We start from the raw sequence: 25713 nt of genomic DNA on the forward strand, positions 1-25713 counted from the left end.
TTCCTTAGCAATAGGGGCATGGTTATTAGCTAAAATGCGAGACATACGAGGGAGAGAATAAAGATAATTAGCAATTATCGAGAGTGTAGGTGGTTGTAGTAGAAAGCCTGAGGTACGGATTTCGGGAACAGCTGGCGATCCGTCCCGCTGCGGCTTCAGCCGCACCATACTCACGCACCCAGCCAGCTAGCACATCCCAGTCATGCTAAACAATGCAGGTGATGCTTGTAGACTATGACAAAGCAACCTGTATCTCCCACCCCCAATTGAGTGGAAACACCTGAAAAGTCAGGGGTTTTTTCTTTTCTTCCTTTCTTTTTTCAGTTACAAGAAACGTCCGAGCTGCGCGAGATGGCCGATCATGATGGTGGGGACGGCGACGACAACGAGGGCCGCTCCTATGGCCAATACCAAATAGAGCTCTACAAGAATGGCGCTCTTCTCGAACAGCCGCCAGAGGTCACGACCGACCCGACCAAGCTTCAAGAGCAGGCGAGGAAGGCAATGCCGTCCGGGCCCTTCAACTACATCTATGGAGGGGCCGGAGAGGGCGCCACCATGGATGCGAACCGGCTCGCGTTCCGACAGTGGAAGATTATCCCGCGGTTTCTAAGGCCTACTCTGCCGCGTGACCTGAGCATCAAGCTCTTTGGCCAGACCTATCGTGAGTCACTGCTCCACTTCTGCACATCGTCGAGTAGAGGGTGTCGTGGCGATTCAGTACTTAGGAAGCAGCCTTCCCTAACGTCGAACGCCCGTTTCTACAGCAAGCCCTGTGGTCATGGCTCCGATAGGCGTCATGGGGGCCTATCATGAAGACCGCGAAGTGGGAGTTGCTGCTGCGTGTGCGGAGCTGGGCGTGCCCTTCACGCTGAGCACGGCGAGCACCTCCAGCATCGAGGAGGTGGCAGAGGCCTCGGGCGAGGGCTCAGCAAGGTGGTTCCAGCTGTACTGGCCCAACGATGAAGAGTTCACGGCATCGATCCTCAGCAGGGCCAAGAACAATGGCTATACCGTCCTCGTGGTCACCCTGGACACGTTTACCATGTCATGGCGGCCGCTCGATCTGGATGCCGGATTTCTGCCGTTCGTCAAGGGACAAGGCGTGCAGGTTGGCTTCAGCGACCCCGTCTTCCGGCGCAAGTTTGCTGAGATGAGTGACGGGGAGACGCCAGAGGACAATCAGTTCCTGGCATCTCAGATGTTCATTGCTGATGTCTTCTCGGGCAACGCGCACAGCTGGGAGGACCTCAAGGTGCTGAAGAAGTACTGGGACGGCCCCATCGTGCTCAAGGGCATCCTCAGCGCCCAAGATGCCAGGCTCGCCCTGGAGCACGGCATGGACGGCGTAATCGTCTCCAACCACGGAGGGAGACAGATGGACGGGGCGGTGCCGTCTCTGGAGATGCTGCCTGAGATTGTAGATGCAGTCGGCGACCAGATGACCGTCCTGTTCGATTCTGGCATCCGCACCGGCGCCGACATCATCAAGGCCCTGTGCCTAGGTGCGAAAGCTGTGCTCGTGGGGAGGCCTGTGATGTATGGGCTGGGCATACGCGGCAAGGAGGGCGCGCGACATGTTCTGGCTGGGCTGCTGGCCGATCTTGACCAGAGCATGGGCCTGTCCTGCGTGAAGAACATTGGCGAGCTCAACAAAGACAAGCTGAGGAGGGTCATGCATGGTGGAGATGTGAAGGCGGCCCTATAGTCTTGGATATGTATGTGTATGCACTGTAGTGTAAGTACATAAATTTGTATGTATATATGTCAAGAGATTGTTCCGTCTCTTTAAACCCTAACGTAATGACAAATCCGCATTCACAAGTTTGGTCGATGGAAAACCTTGATCTGTAGCGGACTGCTGACCTTCTTCAGTTGGCTTGTTGTGGAACGAGACAGACGAGAGATGAGAGGACATTGTTCTGGTTGTGGTCGGTTGCTTCGCGAGCACGGCACTAGACTGGTTGTGGATGAGATAGTCTTCAGGTGACGTTGGGAGTCTGCGCCTTCTGGACGGATGTCTCAGGGGAAAGCAAGGGAGGGGTACGACCGTTGGGGGTGGTCTTGCTTCTTTTGGAGGGGTAAGCACCGGACTCTTGGGGGCGAGACCAGCAACTGGGCCCTGGACCCGGCCGGATCATCATCGTCCCATACCGCTGCAGGCGCCTTAGGTAAGGGAAGCTAAGTGAGTACCTAGGTCTCCAGGCCATACCTTCCAGGTCCGAGCTGCCTGAAAACGCGAAACTTCTTTGTTGATGCTTCAACCATCAACGAGTAATGGCCTTCCTCCCCTTGGATGGTGGCTATTTAAAAAGGTCTTGATCGCCACTCTCGAGAAGCCTGACATCTATCAACCATTATTGACAGGCTTGCTTTTTCTTGTTCCAGACCAGGAGGACGCGGCGCAACCACATTTTTGTTTACGGCTCTCGTGTTGAAAAATCACATTTCCCTTCATTGCCCAACAAGTCACAAAAACTCTGGAGCTACCCAGCAGCGACAACGCATCTTGCAGCCTGAAAGCACTCGTATTGGCCATTCTGAGCCGCTCTCTTCAGCTCCAGGGATACATTTGGACCTGCGAAAGACGGACAAGTCTTTCGTCTTGAGACACAAAATTTTCCCCTGCTGCGACAACGCTTTGGATCGTTGTCGCCCCCCTCGCGTCACCACCGCATTTGTTTTTTTCTTTTCTTCTTTCTTCCCCCAATGCCCACAAGTGTAGTTCAACTACGCACTGTTCTCTGTCATCGTTCTCCGATGTTCTGCTGTCCACAGCTCCTCGAGAACTCCCCTTCTTCTCTCCCTTTTGTGTCTCGTCTGGGGTAGTTGGTAGTTGGACAGCCATTGCTTCCGTTACAATGGCTGACGGGAACTACAAGGTCCCCGTTGACATGACGGCTGCCGACCCAGGTGCGCCTACCGCTGACTTTCTCCCCCTGGATAACAGCGACAGCCATACCCAAGACGCTCATGAGGATGCCCAGGACGACGATGGATCTGCTTCAGATGTGTCGATGGCAGCCGAGAGTGACGATGATGAGGAGTACACTGCAGAGACCTCCGACCTCCCCCAGCCACGAGCTGCCCAGTCTGACCTACATCCCCCGGCAGCGACAATAGAACTCTATACTGTTGGACAAGAGGAGAGCATAGCAAAGAAGCGCAAATCTATCGAGGATGCACCGGTTCATGACAATGGGAGAAGAACCTCGGATTCGTTTAAAAAGGTGAAAATGGGTGACTCCGAGGCAGAGCCTCACGGAAATGGCAGCTCCTTGAAAGACCCCTCTTTCTTACCCGCCGAAGTGTGGCATGCCATATTTGGTAATTGTCCTCCCAAAACTCTGGGCAGCTTACTTCTTGTCTGTCGGCTTTTCAATGTGTATCTGGACCCTTCATCTACGATACAATGCGAAAGGCCCCTTCCTCTTTCTCGCAGCTCTTTACCAATCCTGAAGCCCAATGCTATTTGGCAGGCTTCACGACGACGTTTCTGGCCTGGCATGCCCAGCCCATTGCAGGACAAGACAGAATTATATATGTGGCAGTTGTCTTTGCCCAGCTCTTGCCAACACTGCGGCGCCACGCCAGGTGCATCTCAAGGGGCAGGAGGAGACCCCGACCCTTGGCAGTCCGGCCCTGGTCGAGACGGTGTTGCGATTATATGGGCATTTGCGACACGGTCTTGTGGTACCTGTCTTTTGAGCAAATCGGTCAAGGTTGGTCCCGATAGAGTGAAGAATCCACGTGTTGGTTCTAACGTGCTACCAGGAAATTGACATCCTGCTGTCTTCATCTACACCCAGCACGCTCATGGCGGCACTGCCATTCATGTTTGTTACTCAAGGACTGCAGGCTGTAACTCCTGCAGTTGTCGAGAAGGGCCAGCCACCAGGCATTGGCCCATTAACAAAGCTTTACTGGTCCAGTCATGTGGATGACTTGAAGCAGGAGTTCTTTAGTGTAAAGGCGATGGGCCCTGCCACGGCTGAGGAATGGCTCAAGGGCTTGAACGGCCGTGGCCTGGAACGGCGTAATGATGCCTTAAGATGGGAAAAATGGGCGTCAACCACCGAGGGCCTGGGCCTGATGAGATCGATTTTGTATCCTGGAAACCGGCCACCGGCAGTTGCTAGTCTTGGGAATGCAGTGTGCAGTACTTTATCAAGGCCATCTGCCCTTCACATTCCCGGCCTCGGCGCCAGCAATGACGACAGTCGACCTGGCAGCCCGTCCATTGATCCAAGTCAGTGGACCAACGAGAACTCCGATCGTTTTCGTCGCTCATCAAGTGGGGCCGTCTCCCACTCCGGCCGTTATGAGAGGACCAAGGAAGAGGTCGCGGGTCTCAAAGCTGCTCGAAAGGCTGAGATAGAGCGGAGGGCGCTGGCACTTGACCCGCCACTGCCACCAAACATCCTGGTGCATATTCCCTCCTTCCAAGCTGCGTTGCAAATCATCACCCCCCTGGACGAACAGGGCTGGGAACTATTAAAACCACGACTTTTGGCCCAAAAATCGGATGCTGAGAGAAGAGAAAGAGAAAATGCTGCTCGGACCCAGAAAGAGTTGAGCGAGAAGCGGAATTCGAGCGTCACGACAAAAGAAGCACGTGAGACGGACGATGCTGATTGGGACGAGGTACAAAGACCTGTTCGAGCTCGTATTGCAGGATTTGCCGACGAGATCATCCGAGATGGCTGGGAGGACGGCGACAAAGTCAACACCGACACCTGCCCAAAATTCGCGGTTGAGGTGCTTACATATATTCGCAAGCGTTTCTACGCCGAGGTCGCCAAAGATGCAGCTGTGGCACGTGCAGCTGGAAAATCACCAGTCGTGGATGCGCCCCAAGGACCGTACACGCAGAAGCTGACGCTTGAAAACATGAAATGGATCTTTGAAATGAAAGTAAAGCCTCACACTGAGCGATACCGGAAAGAGATCTTCCTCTGCAACGGCTGCGAGGTAACTGTGAGGTACTACGGCTTCGAGGGTGTCATCCAGCATTACGCTGCAAAACATACTCATGCTCTCAGCATCGGCAACGTGGTCGTCCACTGGAGGGCAGAATGGCCGGAGCACCCGCCCTTCACATGGGAACGGAAGCCCGCAAAGACCAGCTTCTACCCAGGCCAACCACCTGGCACAAACGGCTACCAACCATTAGGACCTCCACAACAATACCAGTCCATAGCGGTTGGTCCAGGTCCGCCCCCAGGTCCACCTCCACCTCTGGCTTATGCGCCACCATCATGGAGCGAGGCGTATTCTCAGGGAACGCAAGCACCATACCCGGCCACAACTGGTGGCTACGCCCCCTCACAAGGATACCAGGCGGGTTTTTATTCTTCTTCGGAACCTTCTCGACCTTTTCCTGCCACTCAGGCGCAACAGTCGAGCTTCAATGGACCCGCGCAATCCCAGACCGCTGGATCGTACAGCTACAATTACGGGACGTACCAGAGCAACAGTCAAATTGGGTATCAGCCACCTCCATTCTCCAATCAGCACACAACCCATCTCGAGGAAATGGCGCGTATGGCCCGGGAACTCTGGAATGCGACATCCAACATGAAAGACACTCTTTCTATTGTAAGGGTTCAGGTGGTTATATATCATCTGGCCAAACGATTCCACGCAAAATTCGCCTCTCCGCTCCCACTTTCGACCTTCATTGATGGCCTGTCGAACCACAAAGATATGAGACCTGTACGGAATGTAAATGGCTTGATCTGTCGGGTCTGTCATCAAGGGATTGGTGGCTATGTTGTTCCCGAGGAGGAACGCAAATCATGGTCGTTGCCTCAGTTGACCTCTCACTTCCAATCCAGGCACGTGGAGCATTTTATGCAGTTGGGTCAATACGGACAGCCACCAGAGTGGACTGTCGAGATGGTAATGCTTCCAGAGCCCGCAGCAGTCAGCAATCTACGTGCAGCTATCGGCACGGATGGACTCAAGTACCATCTGGTCAATGAAGCTGTCCCTCATCTGCTTGAAGCTTCAGGTGCGCCTCAAGCTGCTGCACCCAATGGACAATCCATGTGGCATGAGCAAACTGGCATTCATCATGGTGTTGCTGAAGGTCCTGCATCGTATTACAGCCAAAGCAAACTGAATGATTCCGCCCAAGATCATGACACAGGACAATTTCAAGAAGCAGCAGGCGCTGCTCCCCAGCTTCTTGGTGGACCGGCCGTTGTGTATCCCTACACCGAGCCACCACCTGCCGGGAGCACGGATTCAGCATTACCAGCCGAGAATTCTACACCCCCAGCGGTCACTGTAATCAATCCTACCGTGCCATTAAGCCACAGCGATGATGGTGGATCCCGCTCGTCCCAGGGCTACCGCGGAGGCCGTGATCAACACTCTCGATACTCAAAAAAGAACAAGAAAAAGGGCGGCAACAACCGGGATATCAGCGACGAGGAAGTGCGCAAACGTACCGAAGAAGAGCAGAAAATGGCAGAAGAGGAGGCAGAGCGGGAGGCAGATGTGATTCGAGCAATGTGGGCAGCGGACAGAGCCAATGCTGCTGGCAAGACTCTGCACCTTGACGGTGACAAAGCAGGAGAACGAGAGAACACCGGCAAATCTGGCCACTCTTCCAAGCCGTCTTCCAAGCCAGGCACTCCCAAGCAGCGGAATCGGTTTCAATCAAGACCGCCAAGGAACTCTCCTCGTAAAGACGAACGTGCAAGTCCCTTGGTCTCTCGAGAGCTGAGTCAAGCTCCACCTGCTGCTGCTCAGAGGGACGCTGCTCATCGTGGGCATCAGCTGTCGAATGTTACTTATGTGGATAACACGCCAGAGGATCTACCGCGCAGAGAGTGGCCACAGACATCTGGTGGTTATGGCCAGTATAATACGCCTCCGCTGCCTCCCCCGGACGCTCGACGTCGCGGATCACGATCTCCCATCCACATGGAATATGGTCGACCTCCTCCAGTTGATCATTATCGTCAGAGGACCCCGCCCCGTCAACCAGGTGAACCCCTCCGCCAGTCCAGGGACCCTATACTCATGGACGAGCGAGGGCCTCGGCCTCAAGATGATCGTGTACCTCGCGAGTATCTGGCTCCGCAGGGCGATCTGATTGAGATTGAAATCATCGAGTACCGCAGACCAGATGGCACAGTCTGGATTGAGGAGCGGCCCATTCGCCGCATTCCCAATACCGAGACCGAGCGATTTTATCGCGATGCGCCGCCACCGCCAGGGCCTGCAGCATACGACCGCGCTGAACTCCCGCTTCCCCCAGGGCCGTATCATCGACGACAGCCACCAGGACCAGCAACTGATGAGCCGATCCTTCTCTCTGCAGGATCATTCCATCGTGGCCAGCCCGCTCGTCCAGCTGTTGAGCATTATCCTCCGCCACATGATAGAGCCTATCAACGTGCGCCTCCTTTGCCACCATCCACGGCTGAATCTAGCATGTATGACCCACGGTACCCTTCAGATACCGCCCTGAGACGCAATGACCCTGCACCTCATCCTCCGTTGTCACAGAATGCCCAAGTCTACTACGAAGAGGAGTACGACCCTCGCTTCCCCGTTGGCCCTCCCGGGATGCCTGCGCATCCTCCGAGGACTACGAGATACTAGCAGGTCAATCAGATTCGTGGTAGCCGGACGAGCCGTCCTCAAGTCCCAAGTTGGTCGCCCGTGACACTAATCCACCGCTCGGTCACACCTTGAAATAATTCCTCTATACAAGGCTTGCCTTGTGCGTTGAGTCCAGTTTCACACAGCCGACTAGTGTTTACCGTATTCGCATCGATGATGTCGTCTTCACACGCAGATTGATGAGAGCCAAGTCGGCAGGGATGATTATAATGGTGTTTGTGAGAAGATTTTCTAGGGAAGTTGACATCGAAATGAGGCTCATGATGAAAAAAAGGTCAATGACTTGCTTTGCTAAAGTTGACAATTTTATTATGCAAGCAGGGCAGAAGGACTGATTGATCATGGCAATGATGAGTAAATCAAAATTAAAGCAAAAACAGAAATATTTTAGAAATCGTTCATTGAGTGTGAGTGTGTGTGTGTGTGTGTATGTAAGCTAATGTCTGAAGTATCAGACCTCTGTTCTATTGAGATTGATGACTTTGTGGTGAGTTGTTGCAGGCTTTGGGTGGAGCAAAGTACATGTCTATACATACAATCCAGTTGGTGAAAGGCGAATTCTATCAGTCGCCGCATCTCCGGCCTTGCCAACCGACCCCCAGCCCCCACGCCTTTTTTAATTTGAAGTTCCATCCAAAAGGACCCAAGACCAAGAACGAAATCCGTCTTCGCCTCAAGCCTTCCGTCATCACAGCATTCGTCCATCATCTGTCGTCACAAGCATGGCCCGTCCCTCCTCACCGTCTCTGCACGTACGCATCAGGATCACTCTGTCCTCGACCGCCAGATCCAGCCCTCTGCTTCGCTGTATCTATAAGGATAGGTCTGCTCTACACCACCTCGCCGATGATCTTGGCAGCCTCCTTGTATGTCTGGAGCAGCTTCTCGCATTTCTCGCGCTCCTTCTTGATGCCGTCGTCCTCATACAGCAGCTCCTCGAAGAGCGCCTCGCGGTACAGTTCGCTGACGAGACGGTTCTGAACTTCATCACGGCAGTGGTTGACCAGCAGGTGCATGATGGCTTTGGGGACCTGGTCGGCAATGGACTCGCGGACGATGTTGAAGTAGGACGAGATCAACGCCCTGATCAGTTCTGTCTCCATCTGCTCCCGGTCGGTCATAGCCGGCTCGCCGGTCGCGCCCTTTTGGGAGAGAAGAGAACCCAGTCAGCAACGAGTCTTTCCAAATTATTGCAAGTACAAACAAACAAGGATGACTTACGAAATCGGCGCCGCGAGGCGTCGAGCCAAACATGAAATCATCCGAGCTAGCTAATGGTGGCATAGCCTGGATAGGTGAGCGCAGGGCAGGCTCCTGCTGCCTTATGCTCTGGGCAAATGAGGGCTCGGAGCTTTGGCTGACATGCCGTCCAATGTTCGGGCTGTGGGTATGTGCGGGCATTGCCGGCTGGGCCCCGTCCTTGCCGAAGAAATAGTTCAAGAAAGAATCCTTCGCGCCGCTGCCTGCACCTTGTGGGTTGTACCTCATTGGTGAGCTTGCGCGAGCTCCATTCAGTGCTGAAGTGATGCCGCCGGTGCCGTTCTCCTTGACTGCTGGCGACATGCTTCGTGCGGCGCCCTTAGCTTGCGTCTTACGGATTGAGGCATGTTCGGCCTTTTCGACAATGGTCGTCGACTCCTCCTCGTCGACCTCCTCAGTACCGTTGGCGCCAAGTTCTTTGAGACGCCTGCGCTCTCTGCGCTCACGCTCCTCCTGGATGAGGCGTTTGCGCTCCCTCTCCTGCTTGGCGCCTACAACGTTGCTCATTGCTGCCGCAGCGCCGAGAAAGTTGGGGTGATTGGTGTTGATATAGGCACGCTGTATTGAGATTAAGGACTCCACGTAGGATGACGAGGGCCCCAGGCGTTCTCGCAAGAGATCGGACACCACCTCGATTAGCTTGGCCTGCAACCTTGGAAAGCGCGACAGCTCCGTATTACCACATGTGTGGCAGATCTTGATCAATTCCTCGTACACCAGTTCAACGCAGCGTTGACTTGGCACTTCCAACATCTTGATCTGGGGCTTCACGAGGAGGTCAAAGGCCATCTCAGGGACAAACAGACTAGGTCGCGGGCCGGTGGAGTTCCTAATAGCTGTGCGGATGTCGAGAGCAGTGAGGTTTGAGGTCGGGTCGATGGACTCGAGAGACATGCCGAAGACGGAGTTGAAAATGTAATATATCCGAGCACCACCACATAGCTCTTTCGTGGAGATCTCGGTCGAGGTACCGTCGATCGAGGCAATGAAAGAGGACGCGAAGCGGGTCATGAGCTGGAGGATGAGGGAGCCCCGGTGTTCTCTGCCACTAAACTGCATGTTGCCATAGCTGGCCAATTCCTGCTGCGTCTGGCCCATGAGCGTGTTAAGCCGAGCTTTGATATCGGGGAGACGGTCCCGGATGTGCGCCATGAGTGTCGTGTTAAGAGTCTTGGCCAAGAACCGCGTGCCGCATTTCATTGCAATATTACGGTAGGCTGGATGCAGCTTGAAGAAGTTCTCCTCGTCCTTGAGCGCCTCATCCATGGGCTTGTTGCCTTGAATATCCTGCTGTGACCGGTTCACAACGCCGATCCAGCCCAGCTTCAGAGGATACACCCGTCCGGACAGGATGTCCAGCGCGTTGGTCCCGTGATCCATGAGATCGACCTTGGTCAGGACACCAATCGTCCTCCTTCCCAAGGCGTCCACATGGCGTGCGAGCTTTAGGGCTTCCGAGTTGACAATATCGACGTTCGCTGGGGAGACGGCGAGGATGATACTGTTGGGCTTGGCAATGAACTCGGAGATCAGGTTGCGTGTCTGCTTTTCGATGTCTGCGGGTTGGTCACCGATAGGTACCTGGAGGCGAATGGGTTAGCTATTGAGATGTTTCTGGAAGGCTTAGCCCAAGCAGCCCTGCCTACCTTGGTCAGACCGGGCAGATCCACCAGTGTGAGGTTGAGCACGTGAGGGGAGTAGATCTTAAGGTTAATAGGCTGTCGCGTGATGCCCTTATTGTTTCCTGCGACGCGAGAGGTTTCGTTCTCGATCTCGCGCTTGACGTCGCCAAAGTCGGTGAAACGCCTATTGGGAATGTGGTTGAACTCTGCCCACTCGCCAGGTCGCGCCACGTTATGGTTCCATTGTGAGCTGTGGTTAGCCGCAGCAGCCTCGGCCTCCTCGTCGGGGACGTTGATCAGCTGAAGGATCAGAGGCCGCCGAGTAACAATACCGCTGCCTCGAGGCAGGAAATCTCGACCGACAATGTTCTCGAGAACCGAGGACTTGCCAGCAGACTGTGAGCCTACCACGACCTGGACACACACAAACAAGGCTTGTCAGCGTTTCATTTTTATTTTCGACCCAACCGAGTCTGAAGCTTCGCAGCTGGCCTGCACGTACAATCTGAGGGAGGTCGAGCGAGTCGTTGCCAATGGTGTTGAAGACGAGGTCTTGCAACTTGTTGACGGTCGACAGCAGGTCGTCACCAAGTGCAGCCATGGCGCAGTATTTGATCCGGCCAAGATCTGTCCCTTCTCTGGAGTGTTTGTATTTCTGAATTGGTATTTGACAAGGTTTTCTTTCCAGGTAGACCTGGGAATCGTGACTATCCTTTCGAGACTCGCGATCTCGAGGACCCTGGCGTAGTCGAACCTAGGGGATAGGGGAGCACCAGCTGTGGGTAGGTAGTAGGTAGTATGCGAAGAAGGTATAGAGGAGATAAACAAAATCTGCCGCTGTGAGGTAGCCGGTTCAACACCTCCAAGATCCAAGGACAGGGCAAGTAAAGGGTGATGATCGATGGTTCAGGGAGCGACTCGACAGCAGCAGGCGCCCGAGTTGTTGTGTTGCTGTGGGAAAAAAACAACGGTCCAAATTAGACATTCATGCCTCTCTTTCCGCGGTACAAGCGACAAGGTTGGGGACAAATTTTGGAAGGATAAGTAAGGAGGGGGGTTGTAACAGGCGCGTCTCCGTCATGCGCCTCCAGCTCTGGGCCTGTTGGCGTTTGGCGGCCAGCCCGGCCGGTGGGGACTGGTTAGTTGGCCGTTTCACCCCTGTCGTCCCTACAGATGGCCACTATGGTGGTAGCACTGTAGGCCCTCAGAAGCCAAGCCACACGTCATCCTGCAGGGGGGAAACTGTACCATAGCGTGTACTATAGTATAGTTAAGCCAAACAAACACAGCGCTAGGGATTCTGCCGGGTCATCGTCTCAACCCAAGGCTCGATTGGAAGGTAGTTTGCCAGCATTTTCAGATGGACCAACGGATGAAGCTGTCCGAACGTTCAGAACAACTTACAAGCTAGTCTGCTTAGCTTTTTTATCCTTCCTTTTCCCTAAAAGTTCCTGCAGTAGTCAGCACCAAGGCCAGCCAGAGCCAATCATCCTGGCTATTACAAGGACCATACTGTATTTTTTTTTCCGCCTCGCAGTAAGAAGAATTGAGTTGCGTTGAGGTCGAACCACGCCACCAGATCGCAAATTTACTCGAACTCGTCGTTCGTCTTCTGTCGCAATGAGTGGCTACGGTCCTGGTGGCGGCCAGCTTTACACAAAGCCCACACCGTACGCATATGTACCCACCCCAAGTTAACTCGATCTTATCCCGTGCTCTGAATTGCAGGCTGACTTTCTGAAGGCCGCAGAGGGGGAGTTTTCCTCTCGATCATGATGGTATGTTTGTACCCCTCCCCCCCCCCCTCCTTTCCCCCTTCCAAAAAGGGAGAAAAAAATAGGGGGCGGGAAAAAGAAGTGAAGATTTTACTAAGTGATCTAATATTCTTGCAGGCGAGTGTAAGCAGGCCATGTCGTCGTACCTGGCGTGCATCAAGAAGGTCAAGGGTGTCAACGAGGATTCTTGTCGCGAGCTTGCCAAGGCATATCTCTCATGTCGGATGGACCGGAACCTGATGGCTAGGGATGACTTTAAGAATCTGGGCTTCCAGAGTCCTGACCAGACTCCAAGCGGAGACAACGGTACAACTACGAAGACTCCCACAGCACAGTCCAAGACTGCATGAGTAGCATGCAGCATGCCTTATGCCGCCATCGGGATTTGTCAAGCACGAGGGCTGGAAGAGAGGAAGGCGCTGGCCCCGGAAGAGACACGCACAATCCTGGAAAGTACGGCTGTCTGATGGCGCCTGCTGCGGACATCATCCTCCAACGACAGGCAGAACCACGCAGCTCACGTGCAATAATGTACATCACGGTTGCCTTCTAGTCTGTGCCGTCTCGGAACCACCATCAACGAACCCTCATACCAAATCCCACCTCCATCGATCGACCTAGGCATACTGTTTATTCTATTTTTCTTCTTGCTACCACACGCTCACCATCCTAATACATATAATAATGGAGATACCACCTGTCGCGAAAACTACAACGATCCTTGCCCTTTCTCTCACGTCAACCGCTCTTCCACACATGCGTTCGACAAATAATTCCACCCAAGATCTCGTAGCTCGCCATGCCATCTTACAACACAACGTGGCTGTCATGGTCTCGGCTGTTCTCGCCTCTGCCTACATCTGTGGAGTTCTCTTCGGCGTGGTCTGGATCCTGACACGGGAGTACGATACGGAAGCCGGCCCGCCCTGGGTTCCCAGTATTTTCCGCACTGAGGCCCTCTGCGTCTTGTTCGAACCGCTCGTCTATTTCTGGCCCGCGATCCTGTGGCCTGTCTTCCTCCTGTACTGTCTTTTCTATTTCACCGCCGACAAGATGAATCGCGCCACGACGTGTTGCGGGAGGCCTAGGAGCATTGCGAAGGAGCGGGCCCGACGGCAGTCCATGAATGGCAGCAGCATTGGCGGCACGTCGTCGTCTTCTGATGTCGAGCTTGCCGCGGCTCGACCCTTACGGTCCCTGATCTCGTTAGGCCCATGTCCCACGCCACCGCCAGCGTACCAATCAAGAAACCCGTCCATCATCATGAGAAAACTTAGGCTCGATTCCACGGCCAGCAGCATAATAAGCCCACGCAGCTCCAGAAGCGACTCGACGACAGTTATAAACAAGCCACAAGTGCAAGCGCAAGGAAAAGATCAAGGAAAAGATGAAGCGTCAGGGTCGGACAACTCAGAATCGTAAGCTGCCCTGGCAGGAATGGACGGGCTGGGACGGGTGGATGATAGGTAGTTTTGAAGGTGGGCGAGAACGAAGAGGGGGGTCTCGAGGATCAAGGAACAGCGCCAGTCTACTTTCTTCTTTTCTTTCTTCTTCTCCATGAATATGAGTATGGTAAAGGTACCACCATAAGAGGTCCTGGTATTAAGTAAGCTGCAAATGTAGCCCTGTGCATCATGCAATAGCCCTACGATCATTCTCAACCTAATGTTTATGGCTTCTTCATGGACCAAGCAAGATATGATATACATCAAGTCCAAGTCCAGTTTGGCGTCATTGCTGGTGAGTCGGCTATATGCCCCACTCTTGGAAGGGATTGCATACAAGTGTTCGCCATTCCGTACCGAAGTTCGTGCCACAGTGCGACATTAAGATTGCAACTTAGCCGATGTGCCCAACTTTTCCTATTACACACTAGTGGTCAGATTTATAGCAGCAGCTCGTCGTCTACAAATATTTCTGCTTCCATCCCCAGCAGTCATCAATTCAGCAACAATAATTGATAGATATCTCGAATCTAGACTGACTTTTTCTTCATCTACTGGACAATTGCAGTTTGAAACAATTTTGTATTTTATTCCATGATTACTATTCAGAGCTCGTAACATTCCCCTACACTTTTTTTTTTTTCATTCAACCACCATCTATGCTGTCAACCTCATCCGCAATGTCAAGATGCAGTCCACCATGAGACTTCCTCTACGGACAAGAAGCAAATCCACAAGTCTTTACCATGGCCTGAAACAACAATCTCACCCGTTCGCCACCTCGTCCCACCGCCAGAACGGCTACCAGTCCACGGTCCGCAACCTACGCATCGGCTCGTCCACACGCGTCATCTTCCAGGGCTTCACAGGCCGTCAAGCCACGGCCAACGCCCAAGAGTCCATAGCATGGGGTACCAACATCGTAGGCGGCGTCACCCCCGGCCGCGAAGGCGAGCACCTGGGCCTCCCTGTGGTGCCCACGGTGCGGCGCGCGATGGACGAGCTCAAACCCAACGCCACAGGCATCTACGTGCCCGCCCCGTTGGCCCCAGCAGCGATCGAGGAGGCCATCGAGGCTGAGGTCCCGCTCATCGTCGCCGTGGCCGAGCACGTCCCGCTGCACGACATGCTGCGCATCCACAGCATGCTGCGGACACAGGACAAGAGCCGTCTCGTGGGGCCCAACTCCCCCGGCATCATCTCCGCCGCCGAGGAGCAGCGGTGTCGCATTGGGTTCCAGCCGCTGCCGTGCTTCAGCGCAGGGCGCGTGGGCATCGCTTCCAGGAGCGGCACGCTTAGCTACGAGGCCGTGGCATCCACGACGAGGGCGGGGCTGGGGCAGAGTCTGTGTATCGGAGTGGGTGGGGACGTGTTGCCTGGGACGGACCTGGTCGAGGCCCTGCAGGTGCTGGAGATGGACCCTTACACCGAGGCCATCGCGCTCATTGGCGAAATTGGGGGGGACGGCGAGGTGTTGGCTGCGCAGTGGATCAAGGACTACAACGACCGCACGGCCGAGGCGAGGAGGAAGCCCATTGTGGCTCTTGTCGCGGGCAGGCAGGCGCCCAAGTACAGGGTGATGGGCCACGCAGGCGCTTTCTGGGTTCCTGGAGAGCCCGACGTCAAGCAGAAGGCGGATACGCTGGCGGCTGTGGGCGTGAGGCTTGTCAACCACCCTGCCAAGATCGGCGCTGCGCTCAAGGAGATGTTGGACGAGAAGGCACGGGCGGCGGTCACAGCAGAGACGGTCGGGGCTGGGGCTCAGGAGGATCCCCCATCCTCCTTCTCCTCATCATCCTCTCCTCCTCGGCGTGACTCGACCACCACCACCATCACCGGGTCGTCCGCGCTGGGGACGGCTTCTCCTCAGCAGCAACAGACGCGAGGAATGTCGACGTTTACCCGCACTTCTTCTTCTCTTTCGCTGCGCACAACACAGTCTACGACAGCAGTGCCAGTTTCTAGTACCACTTGTCCACGACGACCCCAGCCGGGCCAACATCGCAGCCTCCACCTCAGCCACGAAGACAGCCTGAGCCTCCTTAGGGAAGAGAAACTCAGCAGCCAATTCGAGACCGACAGGTTCCCTTGCCGCTACCTCGCCATCGGCATAGACCGCGCGTCCAGGTCACAATGTATCCTAGCTGCCATACTCGCAGGCGAGCAGAGCTACCGAAAACCCCGTCTCTTTCACAAGATCCTTCTCCCCGACGGCGTCACAAACATTCGGGGCCTGAACAAGCAGGAATGGAGAGACCTCATAACCCTGCTCGCCAAGCGGCTCGACATGGTCGATGCCGATTTGAACAAAAGACACAACCGCGCCCTGACCTTGGCGCTGCGCGACATGGCGACCATCTTCCAGACCAAAGAGGCCAAGTTGGTCAGCGCGGAGCTGGACTGGATTGCCAGGCGACCCCACCCTATCCAACTGAAAGACCTGCGCATCGACCTGGACGACGCAGCCTACCACAGCAGCGGACGGGTCGCCGAGGTCCACGAGAGGTACGAGTCGCGAGAGGAGCGCGTGCCCGGCACGGCGGAGGCGGCGCGCCACGGCATCGTCTACCACAGGCTGGCCCCCAAGCTGCGGCAGCACAACATCGGCACGCTGGTCAACGGCGCGGGGCTGGCGATGAATACGGTCGACGCACTGCACGACGCGGGTGGCTACGCGGCGAATTTTCTCGACACGGGCGGCAAGGCCACGGCCGAGACGATCCAGCGGTCCTTTGAGGTGATTCTGAGTGACGACAGGGTCAAGGTCATCTTTGTGAACATCTTTGGCGGGCTGACGCGGGGCGATATGATTGCCGAGGGGATCATACTGGCCTTTAAAGAGACGGACATCAAGGTTCCCGTCGTCGTGCGCATCAGGGGCACCAACGAGGAGGAAGGGCAGAGGATCATTGCCGAGAGCGGCCTGCCGCTGTATGCGTTTGATGATTTCGACGAGGCCGCAGCCAAGGCGATCGAGCTCGCGGAGGAGGCGATGAAGAGCGAGGAGGCTCTGCAATCTGAGGGTCAGGGAGAGGAGGCGAGGTCGGAGGAGGCGGTTCAGCCTGCTGCGCTGGACCCAGCAGACGAGGAGACGACCGAGGCGGCGGCTGAGGAGGAGGAGATCGAGGAGGATGCGCAGCGTCAGGAGGTGGACGAGGGCGAGTTGACTGTGCACCAGGAAACGGATGATTTGGGCCCAGAGGAGGTGGCAAAGCCTGAGACACCGGTGAAATCAGAGCCTTGAGACTTATCACCAGGTCTGTGCTACTTTTGCTTGTTTTGTCTACATGCATAAGAAGTCTAGACCTTCAATTTGTGCAGGGTAGACAAGAAAAATGAAGAAAATTAACATTATCTACGTTTATCACAAGATGAATCCAGCCGCAGTCCTCGGAATGCATGAGACCTCGCCATTGTTTACACGTTGGTCACAGTGAAGCAGGCTCTGAATGCATATGCCAGCGACAGCCTTGAGTCCACCACAGATATTTTCTGGCCTCCCGTCGCAGCAGCAGCAGCAGCTGCAGACTCGGTGTTGCAAGAGTCCTGTCTTCTCACTTCGGCTTCCCTTGCCTCCACATCCCAAGTGTGCATCTTCAAAATCCTCAATAGCCAGACTGGCAACATGATGGGTGTTAGTATTCATTTGCTTTAAAATTCGAAGGAGAGGTGCTTGGCTAGGAAAGTTGCATGCTTACGAAATATGAATGCGGCAAGGAACATGAAGCCAGTATAGACCTGAACGTGTAGGTAGCCATTCTTTCCGGATCGTACCAGACTGAGACCGATGACCTCTGCAAAGGTGGCTGGGAGGACGAGAACCAACCAGGTGATGGACATTGCTTGAGAAGAGGAGAGAAAAGAAGGCGTTAGTGATTGACATGAAGAACAGAAAAGACATGGATTGTCGTGACGGTGATCTGGTGGGCAAACTTACCAGAAGGCAACAGCTGCAGCCCGATAATCTCGGCAGCAACAGGGGCCACACAAGGCCAGATGCAGCCCGCAAAAGCACCAAACAGACTGTAGACGATAGCACCTGCATAGTGTTCGCCAGCAAAGATCCAGAGGAAGAACGCCGCCAGGCTTGCGATCAGAGTGCTCAGGGCGGCCACGTTGATCCTCCCAATCTTGTCGCTGTAGTAGCCAATCACTGGTCTGCCCAATCCCTGCGATACTGTGTGGTTTGTCAGTGTCATACGACAGGTTGGAAAGGGGGTGGAGAGAGAGAGAGCAGAAAGTAGGAGGGGTCCAGCAGCTAGACGTACAGTTAAACATGGCGGCCAAGATGGATCCCTGAGTGGCCGTATAGCCAACAGCACTCGCATAGTCGGCCAGCGAGAAGACCACAATGATGTATCCCAGGACGGAGAAGAAGCCCCAGGCCAGGAACAGGTACAGCTCGACCTTCTTGAACAGCTCCTTGTGGAAAGCCTGGTGGACGGCGCCCACCTCCTTGTTCCTGTCCCGCGCGAGGAAGCTGCAGATGGCGTTAATCGCGAACGCGACGATGGCCAGGACCCGAAAGGCCCAGGCAAGCCCCAGGTTGGTGATCAGGGCGTTGGCGGCGAGGGAATACGTCAGCCCGCCAAAGCCCGACCCGGCTGAGCCCATGGCGTTGGCCAGGGAGCGCTTGCGCGTGAACCACTGGGGGATGAGGCCAACGGAGCCGGTGAAGAGGAAGCCCATGCCTGCGCCGAAACAGATGCCTTGGCTGAGGATGAGGTGCCAGATCTGCGATGTGAATGAGGCACCGACGAAGGCAGCACTGGGCAGAGAAAAGAGAGAGAGAGAGAGAGAGAGAGAGATTAGTTTACTTGAGTAGTAAAGTGAGCCAGCACCAATTTCAGTATTCGTGTGTAAACTTACGTCTCGAGCACTACACCAATCTGGAGGCATACTCGGGTGCCAAATTTTCCAATAACGATGGTTGCCAAAGGTGCGAACAGTAGAGCTGTACGGTGATGATGGTCAGCCCTGTGGTTTGGTACGTGTGAGCCGTGTGAGACATACCTATCGAAATGGAGAGACCACCCACGAAGGCGAAGTCTATCGCAGTTGATCCAGGAAAGACATCAGAGCTGAGGTAATACGCAAGAAATACGGCCTAGATGAGGAGAGAGAGGGTATCTGTGTCAGATGGTCTGCTTGAGAAAGGGGGCAAGTTTGAGCAGCAGCAGCACTTGGGTATTTGCCCCAAGTATATGTCGCAGCTGTGCTCGATTTTTTTTCATTTTTTTTTCATTTTCAAGGGAACGTACATATGCCTATGATCTGTTAGCCTCGGGGCAATCTAACTGATGATCGTGTCACCGTATATTTTGTAGGTCAGTCAACTTACAGAATTGAGACCCCAAGTGTGCATATTGATGAGGAACACAGTGAGAACGACAACCCTTTGTAAACCCAGTTAGATACCTTAGCTGCTCTGCAATAAACCTCACACAGCATGGGGCATAGAAAAATCGACATACCAGCCATAGCCACCTTCTTTGAATTCTTTGGGCTGCTCCTGGTCACTCAGGTCCGACTCCAGGGCCGCTTCATCCTTGTTGCTTCTATTGTCCATGTCCACGGCTCGATGGTAGGTGATCTTCCTCTCGATATTCTTACTGTCTTCGGCTGCATATGGAGAAGCGGAGGGAACAATTGGTGCTGACGTCGTAGCCATGTTCGAATGAGGCCGTTGTGCAGACTACGCACACGATAGTTGAGAGAAACCTTTGTTCAGTTCCTCAAAACACGACCCGGAGGAGTCAAAAAGAGCCCAAAGACGATTCCATATCGCCTCCCCTAGTCTTTATACAGTGTTGTCACGGAGTTTGAAGAAAATGCATATTTTTTTTCTCTCTTCTCTATTGCTTGAGCCCGATGATCGCATCCGAGGGGAATAAGACGGGCTTTGCGGGCTTGAGTAGCCCATTAATCAGACTGCCGGTCTTGAAGGGCGTACTATACTAAAGCCGGCCTTTTTGACGGGGGGCCGATGCCGGGATCTCGCATCTTGCTCTTAAAAGATGTTCCTTGTTGTTCGAAATACTGGTTTTTTTTTTTTTTTTTTTTGTTTTTTTTTTGGACCCTGAGTCACTCGTCTTTTACGGACAATTCAACATCGCTGTTTGGCATTGTCCGTCGTAAAAACCATCACATCTTTGCTGGTTGCTGGTTGCTGGTCTCCGAGCCGCGCGGTGATTGGGGGCAGTCGCCGTGTCTGCATATGCAAGATTCATGGTATTATGTGTGTCACAGTACTTCTTAGTCACCCTATAAGACCGGGAGAGGTAGGACCGTCTTGTCTACCAATGAGTTCCAAACGCAGGTGACTTATGACGTGTTAGCCCATCAACCCACCTCAGGAAAAAGGGGAAGAGGCCATAACACGAAACGAAGGCTGTTTTCTTTTGAAAGGCCGGCGGTCAGGTTCGAATGTGTGAATGTGTTGTTGATGTGTGGTGCGTGCTTGACTGCAGGAGCCGTCCATCCAGTAGTTCCTACTGTGATCGCTGAGTCCGGCCGTCAAGGCCGAGCCCAGAGAGGGGGGAAAAATAGAAACACGAGCCTCGGTTTCGGAACTTCATACCGTATACATGCTGAAAAAGTCATGTTGGCGTGGCAGACTTGTAATCTGCTTGTTTCCGCAAATATCCACCACTGATCAAGCAGACCGTGTGGTCCTGAAATAGGGTTTCTCCCCCTGATCCTGATTGAATGTTTGCAACCTGGGAGGGAGAGACGTCCGTGCAGACCTCACCTGGGCGTAGTATGACTGAGTGCACACTGGTTTCGCGGGTGGAGCCCGTGAAAGGACCAAGTACCGGTGTGCAGTATTTGTGCAGGACGCTTGGGCTCGTCGAGCTCCGGAGCATCATGACCTGATCTGGATGCGTTGGCGTTTTTCTCATCTCCCCCCCCTTCCTAAGAGGCCAGGTCCACTCGCGCAACAGGCGGTCTCTTTTTCTCTCTTGCTCTTTCTTCTCTCCTCTTCTCTTGCCTTCTCTTTCCTTCTCTTTCCTCCCTTTTCCTCTGCGCTCGACAAAGGTGCACTTTTCATTGGGCACTGTGGTGCAGACCAATCATCTCAACAAAGTCATGCTCCACTACGTACTTAGACGTATGCATAGAAAGCAGGAGAGACGTAACAGTAGAACGTGGCGCCAGCCTCGCCAGAGAGGGAAGAAGGTCGAGGTCAGGCGTGTCATGCATGGCGTGGATGCACACAAACACACACATACAGATTGCATACACGGTAGCATCCTGGTGCCGATGTATCCTGTACTCGAGCCTACCGCGAGACTGCGCCTGCAGGACATGTCTCAGTGCCACACTGGCCAAGGCTCTAGCGTGAACAGGCGGCCGGGAGGCGCTGTAGCAACCGGCGTCAAGCGCTCAAGTACCCACTGGCCAGGTACTATGTAAACACACCCAGCTGCACGGCGGAGACCTGAGAGAACACCACTGACCTGCATGGAAGATTCGGGGATGGAGGGTAGGGGGGGCTGGGGTTTGTGTCTGGCAGCCAGTTCAGAGGCGATCTGCAGCCAGTAACCTGTCTCCTTGCCTAGCAACCCTGTCAACCTGCCAACCCTGCCAGCTGCCCTTCCTGCAAATAGCTGCAGCAGCAAGCAGCGTGGCTGCAGGTGGTAGTAGCACCTGGGATGACTCTTCTCCTCCCTTGGTGGCATGAATTGGGCAGTAAATAAACAAAATTCATAACACCAGTCCATTAAGATGCTCTGCAATATAATTATGCTACCTCCTCATTAATACCACAACCACCTCCTCCTTTTCCTTTGACTCAACACATCATCCCCCTCCTCCTGCTTTGTACCTCCTTTCTCCAGACCATGGTCCTGAATCTTGCAGAGGATCATCAACTTAACTTAGACTTTGGTACAGCATCCTCAGATTAATCTCCGTTGCCTGCTGGTGTTTCTTTAAAGATCCCCGATTATCGACAGATCAAAGCCCAATCCATCCCCACTTTTTTCTCGTCACCCCAGCCAAGCGAACGGCCTGCCAGGCCTCCTTCGTACACCACAGTGCAGGGCAGCCTCGCCAGCCTCATTTACTGTACAGCGCTGTACCACGGGGTACAAGCGGAGCCCGGGCCAAGCGCAGAAGCAGCTCGGACCAGCCAGCAATTTTATAAACGGGGGCCCCGTTTCCTTCTCCCGATCGTTCCACGTCCTCCCTCTTCCGACATTTCCATCTCTTTGCATTCTTGCATCGAGGCTGTCGTCTTCTTGCATCGCCACCACCTTTTTGGTCTACTAGACCTGATTGTGCAGGATCTCTGGAGGAATCATGTTCGACCGTGGCAAGCCCAAGGAGTCGGCGCCGTCCTCCTCTTCTCCGGAGAGGAAGATGGCCCCTGCCCAGGGTAGCTACATGAACAATGAGCAGTTCTGTTCGTGGCCTTGACACTCTCTCCCCCTTCTCTCTCTTGCTCTTGAAGAAGAATAAAAAAGAGTTGAGCGCTCTGTCGCTTGTACCATCCCAGTGCAGTTCAATAGCTAACGCCTGGTTCTCTGATAATCTGTAGCTGCGTACCTCCGAGATCTTCGCAACAATCGAGTCAACAGGCCCGGTGGTGCGAGGCCTCAACCTCTCTCTACTTCCCCAGAGTCCCGCCAGGGCTCTTTTCGTCAGTCCATCGACGGCCGCCCTTCACTGGGTACGGCTGGTCGTCCCTCCTTTGCCTCGACGACTCGCTCTTCCATAGGAACGCCTCCCCCCCTGTCTGAGCCCTCCTCTGCCGCTTCAATCCACTCCCAGTCGCCCCCCAAGACTGCCTCCACCCGTGACTTCTCTAGGCCCAGCATGGCACCCAGCGTCGCCTCCAGGTACTCGACTACGAGCGGCCGTGGGCGTGACTACTACCCGGACGGGCCGGCCAAGTCTCTGAACCCTGGTGAGGTGGTGCCCAGCGCTACCTACATGGAGAGGGGCCAGAGGTGGATGGAGAAGGAGGAGGCCGTGTCGCTGAGACAGGCGCTGGAGGATAAGGATGCTTCGGATCGCGCATCCAGCCCCGAGGAGGACCGTCTCTACGAAGCTGCTCTGGATGAGGCGTCGGAACTGGTCTGGCAGCACCAGCACGGTATCAAGCCGCCTGAGCCCGGTGCCCCTTACAGATACAAGCAACACCTCCGGAAAAACAGCTACGCACATGCCAGGGCCGCTAGTACCGGCCTGTACGGCGATGAGATTGAGCCTTCTGGTCTCGCTCGGGATTCTGGCTCGCGGTCTGTCTCTGGGAGCTCTGCGTCTAGCGATGGCCGCGGGTCCTCTCGCCGACACTCGTCCTACACCACATCAACAGCTGGGGCCAGAAAGACCCCGAGCCCTCCTGGAGAAGGCCGATGCGTCTCGCCAAGCAAGTCGGGCAAGCCCTATAACGGCCTGACCGGCAGCTCGTCATCTCACCGGCGGCGCCCCAGCGTGAAGCGAGACAACAGTAAGGGCAAGCTTGTCATAGGTGATAAGATCTCGGAGGAGCCAGAGGGTGCTTCTCTTGCGCGGAGCCCCTCACCCGAGAAGAACACTGCCTCCTCCCCCGCCAGTTCTCTTCGCAAGTACCCGAGAAGTCCCTTCAACAGGGTGTCGTTGGGACCGGGCAGCCCTGTGCCTCCTCCTTCTTCTTCTGACCCCACCGCGCAGCCCCCAAAGCTGCACAAGTATGAGATACACCGCAACCCGCCCTCGCAGTCTCGCAACCCTCAGTACACGACCAACTCGCGCAACCCGAGCCCCGTTCGTGAAGATGTACCCAAGAAGCACGGGATGGAAATTCGTGGGGATGACATTCGTCAGGCTACCTCAATGAAGTTGAAGGACCGGAGCCCCAAGCTTCCCACGCCTACTGCGGTGAGCGACCGCGCAGGCCGACCTATCGTAAGCTTTGACAAAACCTGGAAGGCCCCGGACGAGGCAACTGATGAGAAGCCAGACACCGCAAAGGGTGGTCCGCTCGGGGCCTTCCAGGTCCGACAAGACCACCACCGCCGCCTCCCCGAGACCCCGCCGATCCCTGCTATCGCTGTTACGGAGACTCGTGAGTCGCCGCCGCTCTCGAGGCCACGCGGTCCTGCCGCGCCATCTATCCAAGTAGACGCGCCGCCTAGGGGAAGATCCGGCCCCCCTTCGATGCCTAGCATCGTGGTGAACGACGACAAGCCATCGATTCCCTCCATTGTGCTTCCTGGTGACGATGACGCTGGAGATGACGGACCTGGCGTCCCCATCATCGTCACCCCAGATGACGACTCCACCAGCAATAAACCCTCAAGCCGACCACTGCCGGCCCCACAGAAGGATGCCCCCAAGGTTCGCCATGCTGCGCCACGGCCTCGCTGGCCACCAGCAGGAGCAGCAGCTGGTCAAGCCGGCAGCCGAGCCACCGCTCGCTGTCACGACTGTGGCTACCCGATCGAGGGCCGATTTATCGCTCTCGCCGGGACGAACGAGCGATTCCATCCACATTGCTTTAGCTGTTACATATGCGGTACTTCCCTCGAGGCGCTGGAAATCAGCCCTGAGCCCGATCCTCACCGCGCAGCCCGGCTGGAGCGTATCCACCGGCGCGCTGCGGGCGAGGTCCTCGAGGAGAAGCCGGGCGAGACGATGGCTGAGGATGGCGACGAGAGGCTTCGCTTCTACTGTCACCTCGACTGGCACGAACTCTTTGCCCCTCGCTGCAAGCACTGCACGACACCTATTCTGGGCGAGCACATCGTTGCGCTAGGCGAGCACTGGCACTACGGGCATTTCTTCTGTGCAGAGTGCGGCGATCCATTTGAGCAAGGAATGACACACATCGAAAAGGACGGCTACGCCTGGTGCGTCAATTGTCAGACCAAGCGAACCGAGAGACGTGCACCCAAGTGCAAGATGTGTCGAAAGGCGGTCATTGGTCAGTATATCCGGGCGCTGGGAGGCGAGTGGCATGATGAATGTTTCCGGTGCGCCACGTGTCAAGGAGGGTTCGATGACGGGCAGATCTTCCCGCGAGAGTCACCCAATGGTCGCATGGTGGTGTTATGTACGAAGTGCCGTGAGAGGGAGCTCAAGGGCTAGGAACCTGAGGCTACTCGACACCAGTGACTGCGTTTATGAATCGAGGGGGTAATGGGCTTTTTGATATGGAAGTCTCTGATGACAGGAGGGGATGGTGTAACGAGTAATTCTGGGAGGTAAGTGAGGATTTCCCGCCTCTTCGGCGGCGGTTGTCCATGCTTACGAAAGACAACGATGTGGTTGGATGGAGAGTGCTTGCGATTTTGCGTTCTGCTTCACACACACACACACACACGCACACACACACTACTCTTTCGCACACAGTTTGGAGTTGGGCGAGGGTCATTGCAAAGGACACATCTACGCATGGGAAGTGAACCGAGACTGCTTGCTTGCTTGGCTGCTTTATGGGAGAATTCTTACTTCATTGAAGCCCACTGTACAATAATAGTATAAGGATTCTACCTGTAGGAGACTTGATCATTCGCATCTTGCCATTTCTTTTGTGCATTGAGCTGCAGGCGAGCAGATAATGGAATGGAAACGAGACTACAATTGCTTTCCATATCGTGGCTGCCAATCTCTTCAGTGCATGTATGTCTTGTGTGCTGTCTCGCGACAATCCAAGGGTTTGACAGAGGATTGTCCTCGATAGTGATGCCGAGGTGACACAATTGTGTTAGGGTAGTATCATGGCCACGAGTCACCAACCCAGCAGCAGCAGCATCAACCTACATGCACGTCAACCACAACGCGCCACCGCACGTGCTTTTTCTTCCTGTAACATGCCGAGGTGCAAGAAGCCATGACCGGCTTTCCGTGAACAGTCAGTCCCCAAGTAATACAAAAAGAAAAGCCCAGACAAGTTGCGTGATTCAGCGGGCTGGATAAGGGTCGTGTGAATGTTGGATGGGTGGGGGGGGGGGGGGGTTCGAGATTTTAGGCAGCAAGCTTGTT

General features: G+C 54.8%; 7 protein-coding genes across 7 annotated transcripts; 5 read left to right on the top strand and 2 right to left on the bottom strand.

Moving 5' to 3' along the window:
* Positions 1-342: 342 nt before the first annotated feature.
* Positions 343-1708, top strand: M406DRAFT_292099 (FMN-dependent alpha-hydroxy acid dehydrogenase; the record flags this gene model as incomplete). The annotated part of the gene is made up of 2 exons (XM_040919012.1): positions 343-664; positions 768-1708. The coding sequence occupies exons 1-2, from the start codon at positions 352-354 to the stop codon at positions 1706-1708; spliced, it is 1254 nt and encodes a 417-aa protein (XP_040775846.1). The 5' UTR covers positions 343-351.
* Positions 1709-3296: 1588 nt separating this feature from the next.
* Positions 3297-6036, top strand: M406DRAFT_236131 (uncharacterized protein; the record flags this gene model as incomplete). The annotated part of the gene is made up of 5 exons (XM_040916030.1): positions 3297-3722; positions 3775-4152; positions 4534-4839; positions 4873-5202; positions 5515-6036. Coding segments are annotated over 5 exons (1962 nt in total), but the record flags the coding sequence as incomplete, so codon positions are not given.
* A 2418-nt stretch (positions 6037-8454) lies between these two features.
* Positions 8455-11121, bottom strand: M406DRAFT_107076 (uncharacterized protein; the record flags this gene model as incomplete). Its single annotated transcript, XM_040915221.1, has 4 exons — positions 8455-8780; positions 8860-10479; positions 10545-10934; positions 11023-11121. 4 exons carry the CDS (start codon positions 11119-11121, stop codon positions 8469-8471), a joined length of 2421 nt encoding a protein of 806 aa, XP_040775848.1. The 3' UTR covers positions 8455-8468.
* A 1019-nt stretch (positions 11122-12140) lies between these two features.
* Positions 12141-12576, top strand: M406DRAFT_244160 (uncharacterized protein; the record flags this gene model as incomplete). Its single annotated transcript, XM_040916251.1, has 3 exons — positions 12141-12190; positions 12264-12298; positions 12413-12576. Coding segments are annotated over 3 exons (249 nt in total), but the record flags the coding sequence as incomplete, so codon positions are not given.
* Positions 12577-14497: 1921 nt separating this feature from the next.
* M406DRAFT_22569 (uncharacterized protein) lies at positions 14498-16723 on the top strand (the record flags this gene model as incomplete). The annotated part of the gene is made up of 2 exons (XM_040915733.1): positions 14498-15487; positions 15680-16723. Coding segments are annotated over 2 exons (2034 nt in total), but the record flags the coding sequence as incomplete, so codon positions are not given.
* Positions 16724-17067: 344 nt separating this feature from the next.
* M406DRAFT_356713 (MFS general substrate transporter) lies at positions 17068-19552 on the bottom strand. Its single transcript, XM_040923510.1, has 9 exons — positions 19215-19552; positions 19081-19136; positions 18943-18947; positions 18754-18847; positions 18610-18694; positions 18009-18508; positions 17678-17917; positions 17439-17582; positions 17068-17357 (listed from the first exon to the last, which is right to left on the bottom strand). Exons 1-9 carry the CDS (start codon positions 19409-19411, stop codon positions 17158-17160), a joined length of 1521 nt encoding a protein of 506 aa, XP_040775851.1. The 5' UTR covers positions 19412-19552; the 3' UTR covers positions 17068-17157.
* A 2005-nt stretch (positions 19553-21557) lies between these two features.
* M406DRAFT_292111 (uncharacterized protein) lies at positions 21558-25320 on the top strand. Its single transcript, XM_040919013.1, has 2 exons — positions 21558-22147; positions 22283-25320. The coding sequence occupies exons 1-2, from the start codon at positions 22045-22047 to the stop codon at positions 24814-24816; spliced, it is 2637 nt and encodes an 878-aa protein (XP_040775852.1). The 5' UTR covers positions 21558-22044; the 3' UTR covers positions 24817-25320.
* The last annotated feature ends 393 nt before the right edge of the window (positions 25321-25713 follow it).

This window comes from Cryphonectria parasitica, assembly GCF_011745365.1.
Source record: "Cryphonectria parasitica EP155 unplaced genomic scaffold M406scaffold_5, whole genome shotgun sequence".
Classification (NCBI taxonomy): domain Eukaryota; kingdom Fungi; phylum Ascomycota; class Sordariomycetes; order Diaporthales; family Cryphonectriaceae; genus Cryphonectria; species Cryphonectria parasitica.

Bases quoted from the DNA above. Each gene is read 5' to 3' on its own strand.
- M406DRAFT_292111 (XM_040919013.1), top strand. From the start codon at position 22,045: ATGTTCGACCGTGGCAAGCCCAAGGAGTCGGCGCCGTCCTCCTCTTCT. The intron at 22,148-22,282 runs GTTCGTGGCCTT...GATAATCTGTAG, and splicing joins CATGAACAATGAGCAGTTCT to CTGCGTACCTCCGAGATCTT.
- M406DRAFT_356713 (XM_040923510.1), bottom strand. From the start codon at position 19,411: ATGGCTACGACGTCAGCACCAATTGTTCCCTCCGCTTCTCCATATGCA. The intron at 18,695-18,753 runs GTATGTCTCACA...ATCACCGTACAG, and splicing joins TGGTCTCTCCATTTCGATAG to CTCTACTGTTCGCACCTTTG. The intron at 17,358-17,438 runs GTAAGCATGCAA...TCATGTTGCCAG, and splicing joins CCTTGCCGCATTCATATTTC to TCTGGCTATTGAGGATTTTG.